General features: G+C 37.8%; 1 protein-coding gene across 4 annotated transcripts in view; it reads left to right on the top strand.

The window, feature by feature from the left end:
• The window catches only part of INPP4B (inositol polyphosphate-4-phosphatase type II B), a 271452-nt gene that overhangs the window by 121645 nt on the left and 134121 nt on the right, over window positions 1-15686 (top strand). For all 4 annotated transcript variants that reach the window (XM_053910927.2, XM_053910928.1, XM_053910926.1 and 1 more), the window contains one exon: window positions 11531-11678. In XM_053910927.2, the coding sequence (XP_053766902.1) occupies window positions 11531-11678 (148 nt within the window). The remainder of the gene's footprint in view (window positions 1-11530; window positions 11679-15686) is intronic.

Raw genomic sequence — 15686 nt, 5'->3', positions numbered from 1 at the left:
AGAAATATGGACCTGGTGGGAAGAATTCACACACGTGTTTGTGCGTTCTGGGTGCATGTGCTGCATTCCTTATGGTGATATATTTGAATTTCAACAAGGCATTTAGCAATGTGCTAAATTATGACCTTGTAAATAAAACTGACACTTACACTACAGTTAAAAAATGTGTGATAAAATGTATATGTAAAATACGGAACTAATATTTGCATAATAATGTGAATTATGACACCAGTAATAATAATAACAACAGTAAATAATGACTATTACAATGCCAGGCAATACACTTAATGCCTCATGTGCCTGTCTAACCTTGCTTTCTGACATCTGATATGTGCTATGAAGAAGGCACTATCATCGTTTGCCCAGATAGGGCAATTGGTCAAGGTCACCTACTTAACAAATAGTAGGTTCAGAATTTAAATCCAGTTTTGATCCCAAGGCCTTTGCTCATAATTACTAGGCTGTGCTAATACTAAAAAGCCATTCATTAATATGTTGGTGTAACAATAGAATCAGCTTTAATATTTTTCTAGCCCTGCCATATTGTACATCTAAACAAAGACATAGATAGCTTTATAACCAGCTTAATGACTGATACCATACTTCAAAGGTTTACTAATACATGACCCCTAAATTACTACAGGTGTTCCCGAAGGAAGCCACCAATAATAGAGAATGGGGAGGGGAAGGGAAGACACTGCGTTTGTACACACAGCGAACTCAAAGTAAAATCTAACAAGAGCAGCAAAACACTGACTATACTGATGTGGAAGGAGGGGTTCTACCAGAGAAGAGCAGCTATTTCTCAACTTAGGACCAAATGACATGTTTTTTTGTTTTTTATTTTTATTAAGGATGTACTATGGGAGGGCTGTTCATTGAACAGTGAAGGGCTACCAGACAGTGAGGTCAGCCATGCACCGCAGAAGTACTTGATAAATTATCAGTGTGGTGACACTGTCTAGTCTACCCTCAAACAGTCCTCTTCTCATTGATTTTTCCACCTGGAAGTCGACTAAACCTTTACTACTATTTTAATATATCCAGATAATCTATTTCACTTACTAAATGTCAGTTTTAAGGAATAAAATTGAGTGTGGGAAATAAGTTCATTTTCAATAGAGTTTGAACAAGTCACATTATCAACAAAATCATCTACACTATAATTTTTTTAGCGACTCGCTCCTGTGAACTTTGTAATTTTTTTTTGCCCACAAAAAGAAATGTCATTTTAAAATACTGATGGGTTTAATATAAATTTCAAAGAGAAAGCAAGAAAAAATGGCTTTCTAAGTAAGAGAATATATTCCCCGAGGAGACAACGAGGAAACACGGTGAAAAATAAATCAGCACCTCCTGACACCCGTGCACTAAAATCTGAAAGGTGTGAGTCTTGGAATTGTAGTAAGTCTTTCAAATTACTAGGGTGCCCCTCCTGATGCGTAAATTGGAACACAACAAAGACAGCTGCCTGGAGCTGATGGGAGCAGATGCGTTCTACAATTCAAACATACTTCCTTTGTGGGGGAGAGATGACGGATGACTGCTTTTCTTTTTTCATGGAGGGGACACTTTTGGCGGTGATACTCCACTGAGTTCCAAAACATTTTTCAGTCTCAGTCTAGTCAACCCGGAGGAGCACTCAGAACCTGGAAATTTGCCACGTGTATTTTCTTTTATTAGGCAAAGATAAGACTAAGTGACTGTCGAATGTTATAAAGGCTGGTATTTTTTTGTTTATTTTTTAAATTAAATTTATTAGGATGACATTGGTTAATAAAATTATATAGGTTTCAAGTGTACAATTCCATCATGCATCATCTGTATATTGCATTGGGTGTGCTAGATTTTTTGAAATTAAATATACAACTAAGTACTATTCATGAAATGTTTCTGTTCAAAATATGAAAGTGTGTCATGCAGGTATAGAATATATATGAACTTGGCCTGGGTGTACCATTGTCTTTTGTTCTATTTATTTATCTATCTAAAGTCTGTAACTTTAGAATGAGTCCATTATATTCCCATGTGGTATTTTTTTAATCTGTAGGCAAAGGGAGCTATCGACATTCTTCTCAAGTCTGTGCATTAATGCATTATATGGAAGTTGTCAGCCCCCAGTGAGTTATGAAGTACGTATTGAGTGAAAGGAAGAGAATGTCATATCGTTCAGCAGCTCTTCCCTCTTCTATTTATATCTCTAGTGGTTTCATTTATAATTCAGGAAACTCAGTTATCTATTGTAAGACTAAAAAGAAAAACCTCTTCCCCCTAAGGTCTCATTTCTTTCATGCCCTGTTTTGTCTTCCAAGTTGAATGTGTATGTTGGGAATCTGGGGAATTGAGGGCAGAAGGAGAGAAAGGATGAGAAGGAGTGGGGCAGAATTTGCAATTCCATAAGAGAGAGAAGCACCTTAACTCTATGGGAAACCAAGTTCCTTTCAGCTGTTGGAATTTATATTCTCCGAAACATGGCACACTGGAAGACAGGAAGCATTAGAAATGTAAAGCTCTTGTTCATAATAGTTTGACTTTCTAATTACATAATTCGTAGAATAAAGTTGTTAAAACAGTAGGTTTACATCTTTCATTATTTGCTTATTCATTTAAGCAAAATGGTAATAACACTGAAATCTATTTGTTGCCCGGTGGGGGAGTAGGGGGAGTTAATTCTGAACGTAGGGAAGTACGAGACAGTTGGGTCCCCCATATGTGCCACTAAATGACATTGACTGAGGCCCCTTGTCTGCAGCAGACCAGGGACAAATGGGCTCCTGTGGTTGTAACATGAGGGCGCTGGATGGGCTGTCAGATCTGGTGTCAAAGCCAACCAGCAGAGTGACCCTGACAGACAGGTCAGCCTCTCTGCACGTCAATTTTTAAAAAATGACCAGATCAACCTGGGCAGCCTTTGACTTCCTTTTCGGCTCTCAGATGATTGAAGTAGCTAAAGCTTAGTTTAGCTTTTGCTATGTTTTATCTCTTTTTATTGATATTTCATACAGGTGTTCATTTTCATTGGGTTCACATGGAGGCACGCTTCACTTCCTTGTCATTTACAGATGTCTTTCTCAGGAGTTATTGATATTTAATAAGACTAACCACAGACAAACCTTTCTAAATTTTTGTCAGGATGACAATTCTGTCTGGGTTTCTTAACTCTCCCAGTTTTCCTTGTAAAAGTACTCTGGTGTATCCTTATGTTACCGCACCAAATCCACGGGGTGAACGGCCCTGGTCCCAAAGTTTTCTATTATCTTCACATTTAGAGGGAATTTCCCCCTGTCAGCAAGTATTACATCTGATACAGCATCTTCCTTGGTTGAATTTTATACTTCTTGAGTCGTGAAATTATTCTTTATATTCTTTAAAGACCACTTTCATGCTGTGTGTCAACGTGTCCAACTGTCCTTCAGAGTCACCAGGGTGCGTCTGACCACCATGAATTCCGATGACTGTGTCGGCTGGAATCCGACCACAGCGAGGGACTGCCCCTCTGTCCTTTGGTCCTACATATGTGCACCTCTCCCTACGTGGAGAACTTCATGGTATTTCTACCTCTTGCTTCACAGGTGGGCCACACCTTTTCTCACAATAGCCCACTGCATCTTTGATTTCCCCCCCCAAAATAAGGTTAAACCATCTACTGCTGTTGCTTTGCAGAATATGCTAGATTATAAACTGTTTAAGAAGAAGGAACATTGCTTATTTACTCTGTCTCTTGAGGGCCACAATACAAGAGGAACTCAGGAAATACTTGTCAAATGGCTGGGAACAGGCACATCTCATTTGAATTTATACTTCAGGTAACGAAAAACTGCGCTGCTGCTTTCTCCATGGGAAAGATGTTCAAATGTAATTATTTAAGTTTGACATAAAATAACTTATTACTCTTCTTAAAGATCGCTACCAAATTCGCATTTTGAAATGTTTTCTGCCTCGTATCACAACATGGATTGTAACTGGCTTTCACAATATCACACGACTGAGCTAAATGTTGAGGTTACATTCTCACAACACTGCCATCAACAGCTATGCGTGACTCAGTATTTTAACAGATTGTCAAAAATGTCCCTCTGTACTTATTTGAGTCTTAATGAATTCCATGCAAAAGCACATCCCCAGATTTCTTCTTTTTTTCTTTTCATTTAGAAGATACTAAATCTACTACCTTGTTGAATTTTAGATATCACTTTGTATTAACAAAGATATCTCTGTTGTATTTCATCCTCATTAGTTTAAATAGATTTTGCCCCTGTATTTATAATTCTCTGGTATATAAAATTGGAGTCATTTTGGCATATAGCAATGGCCCTTGATCTTATACACTTACTTACTGGATTTCTTTACCTTTTAAGGTTTTAACAAATGTGATGGAGTCCATTAACCTTGCTCTTTTGGAATTCTCATGTATTACCGTGTGCTAATATACTGAGGATGCTAAGTAGCTTCAGTGGAAGAGTGAATTTCACCATCTAACAATCAATGGAATCATCTGTTAAGACACCTTCAAATGCTTCCACTATCTCTCTAAGTATATTACCTCCTCCACTGCCCACTGTAGGTAAACTAGAAGAAAAATAAAGACAAGAAGATAATATAGTCAAAAAGTTGGGATTTTGTGGAGAAATGTGAGGAGGCCTTTCTTTCAGCTTTGGTTTATTCTTTCTTCATTCTGATGCCTGTGCTGTCCCTTGCAGTGAGTTTTTCATTATGCCTTCCTCTTGCATTTCCCCCTCTTAATGCAACCAGTTGGTGTTCTCAGTCTTCTCCTCTTGGGGAAAGGAAAACTGGGAAATGTCTGGGTTGCAAGGTTTAAGCACGTTTCTGTGGTGTGTTTGCATTTACCGCGCACTGAGAGAGGTGTGGGATGCTTCCTTGAGTTGCAGGGAATGACTGAACAGAGGGAAATTGGCAAGAAACAAGGCGAGCTCAGTACACTACAGGTGTTCTGGGTTGCTCAGCATGAATACGAGCCAGCTTCTACCTTCTCTAGTTTTGTTCTTTGTTTTAGTAATTGAACTAGAATTCAATAGAACAAATCAAATCAGAGAGAGTGAAACGAATCATTTCTCTGACCACCCAAAATCTAACATCTAAATTCTGTACTCTCAACTCACCAGTTATCACCAATTGGAGACTAAAGTCCCACAAATACTATTTTTATGTTTTATCCTGATATCTATGATAGTCTTTCTTAATCTTGGCCTTTAATTGAAGATAGAGGACCAAGCGTTTATGGGTTTAAATAGACCAGCCCCTTGTCCAACCCATCTTTTATCTTATTCCTAATATATTTTGTTTTTGTCTTTGTTTTTTTGCAAAAGAACAACACACAATAACAATTTAGATTTTATAACAAAGCTAGAGAATAGTAACTAAAATTTCCTTGGGAGTTTATTAACAATGAATTTCATCTTTATTGTTTTTTAATTTTTATTGAATAAGTGGAGTGACATTATTTAGTAAAATTATATAGATTTTAGGTGTACAATTCCATAATACATCATCTGTATATGAGTATTGTATTGTGTTCGCCACCCAAAGTCAAGTTTTTACCATCACCATTCATCCCCTCTTTACCCTCTTCCTCCTTCCCCTGCCCCCTTTCCCTCTGGTAATCACCCTACTGTTGTCTGTGTCTATGAGATTGTTTTTTTTTTTCTCTTAATCCCTTCATCTTTTCATTCAGACACCAACCCCCCTCCCTCATTTTTATTGTTTTTAAAGAGATATCTCTTCGCTGTATTTTGAAAGTTCCTATTATGTTTTCTTACTCTCTCTTCTCTATTAACTATGCTTAAGATGGTGTTTTAATGATTTCTATTAGGTTTTTCAGTTCTCACCCAATCTTAAAAAGACCCAACCTAGACATTTAAGATGTATATAAATCTAAGATAGTTTCAAGTACAAATAAAAGAGTGTCATTATCTAACTGGATCACACACTTATCTGTAGTAAGAATAATGTAGCATTTGGAGAATAGGCAATCTATGGACATTCAGCTGAATAACTGAGCTATTAAACAACTGCATAATTAATAGCTACAGGATGAATAGAATCTCTTCAAGAATCCGAAGTACATTAAAATCATGATTTTGTAAGCCTTGAAGCCAATAAAGTCAGATTCCATTTCAATATGTGACTCCTACCACCTCCTGAAAGCGAGGAAGTACATGGAGATAATCACAGATGAGCTTCCCCTGGAGAAATACATTTAAGACAATCTGATGAAACAAGGCTTTCGGATGGGCCCCTGGAGCCTGGTTCCAGATTTCCACAAATTTTGCCCAATCCGCTGACTTCCCTAATGGAGACACACATGCACACACACGCACACACACGCACACACACACACACAGGGAAGATCACCCCCAGGTGTCTCCCTGGTGTATCGTTTCTGCCCCAGGTTGCTCAAGCAGTCACCTCTCGTGTGTCTTGTCCATGCTGAACGTTTCCTTGGCATCTTGACTTTGGTGACTCCGAGTTGGAGCAGCTGGGCTTTCACAACCGCTTAATCCCGTTACCAAGCAGGTGGCAGGTTATATTATTAGAGGCCCTGTTAACGTGTCTGGGAGAAACAATATAGGAAATTGAGTTGTGCTTCAATTCGGGGGGAACCTGTCATTTACTCTCTGTCCCCGTGTTCATTCACCCCATGTGTTAGACCGCACGGGGATGTGTCACTCTCCATTCCAGCTCAGAACTTCACCCCGGTTCACTCATCACAAGGCCACGATGTGGTCCAGAAAGTCTCTGCTACTTTCTCTCTCGATAGAATCTGTCACATGATATTTTTCGTAATTGTTTTAGAAAAAGCAGTGAGACAAATGAAGAGAATACACTCAAGGCTCTCTTTAAAAAGAGCTTATAATAGATGTTAGATAGATGTTGTTGCTGGGTTGGGCCTATTTGTATGGTGGAAATGAAGAACAAACTGACAGTGACCAGAGGGAAAGAGAGGGGTATAATGGGGGAAGAAGGGGAAGGGCAAGTCAAGGAACACGTACAAAGGACCCATGGTCAAGGACAAAGGGGGGAGGAGGACTGAATATAGGAGGTGGAAGGTGGGTAGGGCAGGGGAGAGTAATGGAGGAAAAGTGGGGACAACTGTAATTAAATAATAATAAAAAAAGAAAGAAAGGCATCTTTTTTTAAAATTATTTTTTATTTTTCAATTGCATTTCACATACAATATTATATTAGCTTCAGGTGTACGCCCTGGTGATTAAACATTATATAACTTTCTAAGTAATCATCCCAATAAATCTCCTACCCATCTGACACCATACGGAGTTATTAGAATATTATTGACTATATTTTATCTCCCTGTGACAATTTTGTAACTACCTTTATTCCCTTCGCCTTTTTCACGCATTCTCCCAACTCCCCTCAGGCAACGTCCAAAATATTCTCTGTATCTGTGAGTCTGTTTCTGTTCTGTTTGTTCATTTACTTTGTTTTTTAGATTCAATTTTTGATAGATATGTATTTATTCCCATTTTATTGTTCATATTTTTTATCTTTTTTTTCTTCTTCTTAAACAAGACCCTTTAACATTTCGTGTTATACTGGTTTGGAGGTGATGAACCCCTTTAGCTTTTTGTCTGGAAGACTCTGGCAATAACTTGAGGCATCTGTGCAAAGTTGGAGCTGAACGTGACAGACTCACTTACACAGCCAGAGAGTGTGTGCATACCAGTCGGAATTTTATCTCCGTTGTAGGGGAGAAGCATTAAAAAATGACAAAAACATTCATCATTTATGAACCACTGTTCAATATTTGATGCAGGAATACCATACCTCTTTTTAATATAACGATGACAGAATCTCCCCACTATCAACCCAACAAGAATTTTGAACTGAGAACATCTTATCTGGTCACTTTTGTAACCAGTGCAGCAAATGTGCGTAGGAGTTAAAAGTCAGGCCAGAGTCTTTTTATTTTTTAAGTCACACGCCATTCTATGGTACTTTAGGATGCAGAAGAGGTGTTCTTACTTTATACATAGTAGGTGTTCAATAAGAAATCCATTTCTTATTGGGATTTAATTAGGTTGAATCGAATTAGGTTGAAAGTGGATGACACTATATCTGTATTGAGACCCTGATAAATATATAAAATTGAGTACTAATATTTGGAGACCTGTGTGTTTCAAAAGATCAGAATTGTATTATACAAGTCAGATAGGAGACATTATTGGGAAGTTTTTTATGATCAAGTTGTCTGATATTTTACATTATTCACCCCACAAGTTTCCAATAAAAACAGCTGTGTTCCTATAGAATCCTTGGATGTTGTGTACTGGGCAGTCAGAGGAGAGTTCTGGAGATCATTAATCAAATTGCTCTTGATTTTCTTTGATTTCTACCTAAGCTATTTCAACAAAGGTTTCTATTTAGAATGCAATGAAGAGCATTGAAAAAAAAAAAACAACAAAATCAAAAGTTGTAGCACTAGTTTTGTGATAACAGATAATAGAGAACTTTATAATTTGTGAATTAATTCAAAGTATAAATTTTCTCAATGTAATTACTGTTTTCTAAAAGGCAAGAAAAATCCAACTATTTGAAACCATGGTTTGAAAGAAACAATGATTTTGTATGCTCTTAGAAAATAGGTTAAGAACGCAGAGTGTATACTGAATATAGATAAACCAAGAAGTCGAATATTTATTTAGCTTAGTAAGAAAATATGTGGACATTTTGGAGATGGAGATTTTGTCTTACTGTAAAAGGATACATTCATACTCCTGATCATGTTTACTATGTTGAAATTTATAAGATCTTGTGAGTGGTTTAATCTCACTGACACTTGGTTGAATCCAATATATACTTTTTTGTTCTCCAACTCCAGAGATATGATAATAGATGTTTTAGTAAAATTCTTACATCTTTGGAATGCTGTCACATTAAAAATGAATGAAATACAGTTTTCACTGACTTGCTATAAGTTTTTATGTTTCAGATGAAAGAACATGTATCTAATATGGCCTAATATATAAAGAACTTATACAAATCAGTAGCAAAAGAAACAAACAATCCAATAAAAAGTGCATAGAGTATCTTAATAGCCATTTCTAAAAATACAATAAAACATGCAGATGGCTAACAGATGTGTGAAATCATACTAAAGCATCACTAAGTATCAGGGAAATATAAATCAAAATCACTATAGGTATCACCTCACATCTATTAGGATGGCTATTATCAAAAAGACAAGAAATAACAAGTGTTGGTGAGGATATGGAGAACCCTTGTGCACTATTGGTGGGAATGTAAACTGGTGCAGATACTATAGAAAATAGTGTGGAGTTTCTTCAAAAAAACTAAAAATAGAACTACCCTGTGATTCATATGATTCAGCAATTCTACTTCTGGATATTTATCCAGAGAAAATGAAAATACTAATTCAAAAATGTATATGCACCCCCATGTTGACTGTGGCATTGTTTTAATCACCAAGACATGGAAACAACCCAGGTGTCCATCAGTTATTGAATGGATAGAGATGTGGCACTTACATGCAATGAAATATTATTCAGCCATTGAAAAGAATGAAGTCTTGCCACTGGTAACAGAACAGATGGACCTTGGAGTCATTATGCTAAGTGAAATAAATCGGACAGAGAAAGACAAATACCGTGTGACCTCACTTACATGTGGAATCTAAAAGAAAACAACCCCCTAGAAATAAAACAAACAAGAAAAAAGAGAACTTATAGCCACAAAGAACAGATTGGCGGTTGACAGAGGCAGGGGTGGGGGTAAAGGGTTAAGGGGGTCAAAGTGTACAAATATCCAATGATAAAATAGATAAGTAATGAGGATACAATGTGCATCATGGTGACTATATTTAATAGTACTGTATTACATGTTTGAGAGTTGCTAAGAGAGTATACTTTAAAAGTTATCATCATGAGGGAAAAAATGTGTAACTATGTATGGCAATGGATGTTAACCAGACTTGTTGTGATCATATTGCAATATATTCAAATGTTGAATCATTACATTGTATGCCTGAAATTAATATAATGTTATACATCAATTATACTTCAGTAAAAAGAAAAAACATATAATTAGCTGTATGTATGGATCTGTGATACAATCTAATTGATAAAACTTACATACTATTTTTATGTTAAATATGGTCATATGATTTTTAATTTGATCATACAACTTTAGATATCAAGTATTGTCTCTGAATACATTGGAAATATTCTCTTCAATGTTTTCTGGCTTCTGTTGGCACTTCCTTAGTAGGTGGGAGGGAAGTGCACTGGAAGCTTCGAATCTGGGCATTGAAGACTGGATATTTGAAATCAAGATTTCCGATGTAGTATCAATACTGAAAATGATAATTTCTCAAAACAGTACCTCTGACAATGAATAGTTACAGAGAAATGAATGAACAGATCCTCATTCTAATGTTCCGAAAAATATTGTGTGTTTACCCAAGCAGGGAATGAGATACGGTGTTGTAGAAACCTACGATTTTGAAAGGCGTTTTAACCTATACATTGAGGGGACTTGGTCACATACCACACTTGATATTATTCACAGCCTTCCATTCACTTCAATGCCAAACTCTGTTTCCGATCAGCTTTATTGGTAAATTAGAGATACATAATCATAGGTAACTGACTGTTGATTGACCTAATATTTTATCGCACATTAAGCTTCCATGTATGAGTGTAACAGAGACTTTCCTTGCCCAACAGCAATGGAACTAAAATTCTGCCCTGAAATGTACAGCGTGGGGATGTGGTGGGAGTGCTGGCCTCACACACAAACAGCATCGAGTATTATCTTGATATCTGACCCTGCACATTTGCTTTAAATCCTTAAAGCCTTGATGGCATGACCTCGTCACTCCCCTAACCACTGCTGCCCACCGCGAGTGTACGGTTTGTTCAGCATCTCCTAGTGTTGCTTCAGATAACATGTGGTTCCAGGGAAGTGTGTTATTGGCCCATTGCCACTGAAGTATATATGATGTTTGAATTTTAATAGATTATAAGCCCAGGAATAAACTTCCCCAATATTTAAGAAATAAATAACTTTTAGGAGTAGGGTCATTTAAAACCTCTGAAAAAATTATCACTTGTCACCTACCATATAAGTGCATAAATTTGGCTCAGTGATGGGAAGAATTTCAGACATATATTTTTTTCAAAGTGTATGTTATGTAAAAAGATGTATATTTTCATCTATACTCATATATACATGTGCCTTAAGGAAATTTTTAAAAGAGAAAAGAATTAATAGGTGATAAATTGGAGAAGAACAACAGTCATATTTACGAAGTAGCTTTTGGTTGTTTTTTTTTTAATTTAGTAAAGACTATATATCTTAGAAGCTACTGAAAAAACAAGATGTAAGAACAAAATTCATAGGAATTCAAATACACTAATGGATTATGATTAAAAACACACATTTTGATTGAATAAATAATTAGAAGGTCCCCTGATTAATGACTTCATAGCTGATCTTTTTTATCATCTAACCACTGGATTTCTTTCCCCTCCAGTGTTAAAGAACCCGGTGTGTAAGTTGTACAGATTTCCCACAGCTGACAATAAGTGGATGCGAGTCCGGGAGCAGATGTCGGAGAGCGCACTGTCTTTCCACGTTCCTAAGGAGCTGATCTCTCTTCACATAAAGGAAGACCTGTGTAGGTAAGAGAAGACAGTGATCACCTCTCACATTAATAATTTATTTTTTCCATAAACCACTTTTTCTTCAAGTATGGTGATAACATGAAACTCCAGGCCCGCACTGTGCAGAGTGGTGGCTGTTAGCCCTGTGTAGCTATTAATCACTTAAAATGGAACGAGTCTAATTTGAGATGTTATGTAAGTGTTGAATACAGACCAGATTTTGAGTTCCTGGCACCTAGAGAAACAAACAAAAGAAGACTGATTTCATAACTGGGATTAAATAAGAATATTATTAATGTCACCTGTTATTTGTTTACTTTTTAAATATGGCTACAAGAAAAATTTTAGTAACATATGTGACTCTCCTTTGTGGTTGGCATTATGTTCCTGTTAAATAGCTTGAAGTCTAGCCGATAACCTGAGCTTCGACCTCACTAACAATCCCTGTGTCTTTAGCTCATCTGGTTTTGGTAACTGCTTCTGTAAGAAATTTCTACGCGACTCTTGTTTGGATTACCCATCTGTAAGAAGACTGTCACAAGTTTTGGGGTCTAAAAACTCTATGAGATGGTTGATAAAGTATGCTATGTGAATGGACAGTATTTTTGTACAACAAAATTAAGTCCATCACTGTATTAAAACAGGAGTATGTGAGAGCTGGCCGTTGATGAGAATTTCTCTGAGCCGTGACTAATCAATTTGTTTCTCTGCCTCTGGTGACTTTAAAAATGCTGAATACTATATTATACTAAACACTATGAAGGCCCTAAATCTCAGAAAATTAGCCAATATTTTTAGTAGTTAACATTTTTTTTTAATTGCTGAAATACACAGGAGAGTGTGAGATGTCCGAAATTTGGATTTCTGCCTTATGTTCCCATTAGTACGTCAAGGTACTTTAAGGGTGTCACACCCCTTTGGTAGACCCTGAGGTCTGAGGCCACATCAGCACAGACCAGTGAGCACCGCGTGCATGAGGCAGAGCATACCTGGTGATGCCAGCAGCATCCTCATGAGCCTCAGCCCGTGTCGGGCAGTGGGGCACCTCGCATACAGCTGGGCCCCATAAGATCACAGTGGAGCTGAAAAATTCCTGTTGCCTCGTGGCGCCATAGCAGTCAGCCTGTCACACCAGCCCAAGGCATCGCTCACACATTCGTGGTGATGCTGGTTTAAACAAGCGCTCTGCGCTGCCAATCCAGTGAAAGCGCAGCACAGAAAATCATGTCCAGTCCTTAATACTTGACAATGATCATAAACGACTATGCTACTAGTTTATATCTTTGCTATACTATACTTTTTATTTTCATTTTAAGAGTGTACTCTTCCTAGTCATTAACATTTTTTTTTGCTGTGAAGCAGTATATGCCACGCTATGCCGGAAGCACCCTTGTGCATCTCTTGTTTACTGTGTCTCTGAATTGCATCGTAGTCTCTTGCGCTTGATGTAATCTTGTGTTGTTTTGTGTGGTAACGTGCTGCATGGGCTTGTGGCCTGGGAGCAATAAGCTAGACCAGGAGCCTAGGTGTGTAGCGGGCTATGCCACCCAGGTTTGTGTAAATACACTCTATGAAGTTTGCACAATGAGCAGATCACACAAGGAGACATCTCTCAGAAGGCATCCTTGTCATTAAGCGGTGCCTGGCTGGACGTGCGCTGGTAGGAATGACTGCACAAACACTGTATATCCAAGTAGCGAGAAGAGAAAAAGAAAACAGGCCCTGGGCTTTAGGGGAAATCAGTCAGCAAAGTGGGTTATGAGAAAGCAACGTGGATCTAGGGAAATAAAGATGGAAAGAAGGTCGAGGAGGTGGATATTTGAGGAGTAGCAGAGTGAGGAGGAGCAAGCCACAAAAGTCAGACAACAGTCACTGATTCAGGCCCAGTGAGGCTGTAAAACGTGCAGGAACCAATGCAGACTACTTATAAGAGCAGGCTGCAGAATGAATTAATATGAGCCAAATTATTCAATACTGTTCCTACCTAGAACTCATTTGAAGAGTAGCTGGTGGGCAAAACAAGTCCCAAGAAGGATAAGAAAGTTTATGTGTATGAGTAAAGGAGAACGAAGTTTGGATCTTCGAAGTCATAAAAGAATTGTCATTCTCAACACTGGTGTATTCTAGACTCTTGGACACTAAGGACCACTCCAGCTACAGTGATGCAAAGGTCACATTTTATACAGAAGGGACAGAGACAATAAATGTTCCTCACAGGGCTCATAGAAAAAGGCAGGACTCAGAGTAGACAAGCAGAGTTAGAGGTGTCAGGGAGAACCTGGCACCTTTATTTTAGTGGAGAACCACGGAAGAGAAGTTGCCTGATAAAGCAGATTTAAGAAGTTAAGGCTAAGCCTCACCTTATAAAGCGGACTTGAAACTGTACCTAACTTAGCCAGTTCTAAATTCCCACTGAGACATCTATAAAAACACACAGCGGAAAATGATGAGCTTTCACAAAACACTGGGTTCTATTATTAACATAATACTGTATATAACCTAATGACTAATCACTAGGGTAATATTTTGGGGTTGAAAATATTAGTTGATAGACCACTAATGTTATTTCATCTAAACATACAGCAAGCTAGTGAGAAAGATAGCGAAGATCAGGACCCCTCCTGCTGCCCCAATCTGTCCTTTGTCATTGGGTTAGAAACCCCACAAAGGCCGAGCAGCTGCCCTTCCCCTCCTGCGTTCTCACCGGTGCGCTCTCCAGCTCCTCCCTGCATCCCCACTCCCACTCATATCCTCCTCTGTCTCTCCTTTCACTGACAGTCAGTCCCAGGGGGAAATGACGGCTAGGAAATGAGGAGAAAGCAGGCACTAAGCCACCAAATTTTAGTAGGCATAGCCGCTATAATTATTATTGTATTAGTTTTTAATACACCAAGTGCTTTCCACTCATCCCATTCCCTTGCCTTTCTCTGTATCTCTTTTGGCTGTGCATCTGTAGCAAAAAAATATATATATATATATATATATATATGTATATATATATTGCAAACACATGGAAGGGGCTAGTGGGCAGTACCCCCACATTATAAAGTTCTCCTGCAAGGGACAGAACAAGGAACCGTTATCAGTATACACTGGGAATTGCACAGAGAAGAAAATCCCGTCTCAACCTTCCCAAACGAAACTGTATGAAAACCTAATAGATTCTGAAAATTTGCTAGGTACTGTGATGAACAGCCTGTTCCATATATATTTTGGTTTCTCCAGCTACTTTTCTGTGCCAATCTCCCATTATTAGAAAGTGTTTTAAAAACTTTAACAAGGAATCTTTAACATGTAATTTAATGAGGAGAAAAAAGTCAATCTGAACTCCAAAGGGAAATAGAAAAAAAATATAGGAAAATCAACTAGCCATCTCAGTAGAATATAAGGAGGTGTGGTGTTTATAAAATAGGATCAAAAAGTCTTAAGAAAGGAACGCTCATCCTTCAGTGGACATACCAAGAAGAAAAGGCTAATGTAGGAAAAGAAATTTTCGATTGCAGCGGTCAAGGGAAATCCAGAGTCAGCAGAAAGGATGTGACACGGAGGGATCGTCTCAGTGATGTGGGAGACGAGCGTGATACACTCTCCCCAAAAACTAAACAAAGGTGGAAACAGTTTAAAATGAGAGAAAGGAGATGTTAGGTATTCAGGGCACAAAGCTGGAAACTACCAAATAATTTTAAGTGTTCTTGGGGGAAGAACACTGAACACAAAAGCTTAAAAGAAAAACAGTGAAAACGTAGGCCGTTTTGCTATTTCTCTTTTACTCACTAAAATCAGGATGGCCTTACACTTCTCTGCAGAAGCCCATGGAATAACATCTGCTGATTTTCAAGAGAAAAAGGCTGTGACCTCATCTTATTATATAGGGTCAGGTTATGAATTTTTTACGAATGAAAACAGTGGAAACGACATGCTTAAATATGCAGGAGCTCAGAAAATGTCACCCACCAAACTTTATGGAAATACCTACTTGAAGCTATATGCCATCCAACTGAGAAAGGAACTTAAGAATTACATTTG

Source organism: Desmodus rotundus, chromosome 9, assembly GCF_022682495.2.
Source record: "Desmodus rotundus isolate HL8 chromosome 9, HLdesRot8A.1, whole genome shotgun sequence".
Lineage (NCBI taxonomy): Eukaryota > Metazoa > Chordata > Mammalia > Chiroptera > Phyllostomidae > Desmodus > Desmodus rotundus.
The sequence above is the reverse complement of the archived record's forward strand: the minus strand, read 5'-3'. Positions and strand labels throughout refer to the sequence as shown.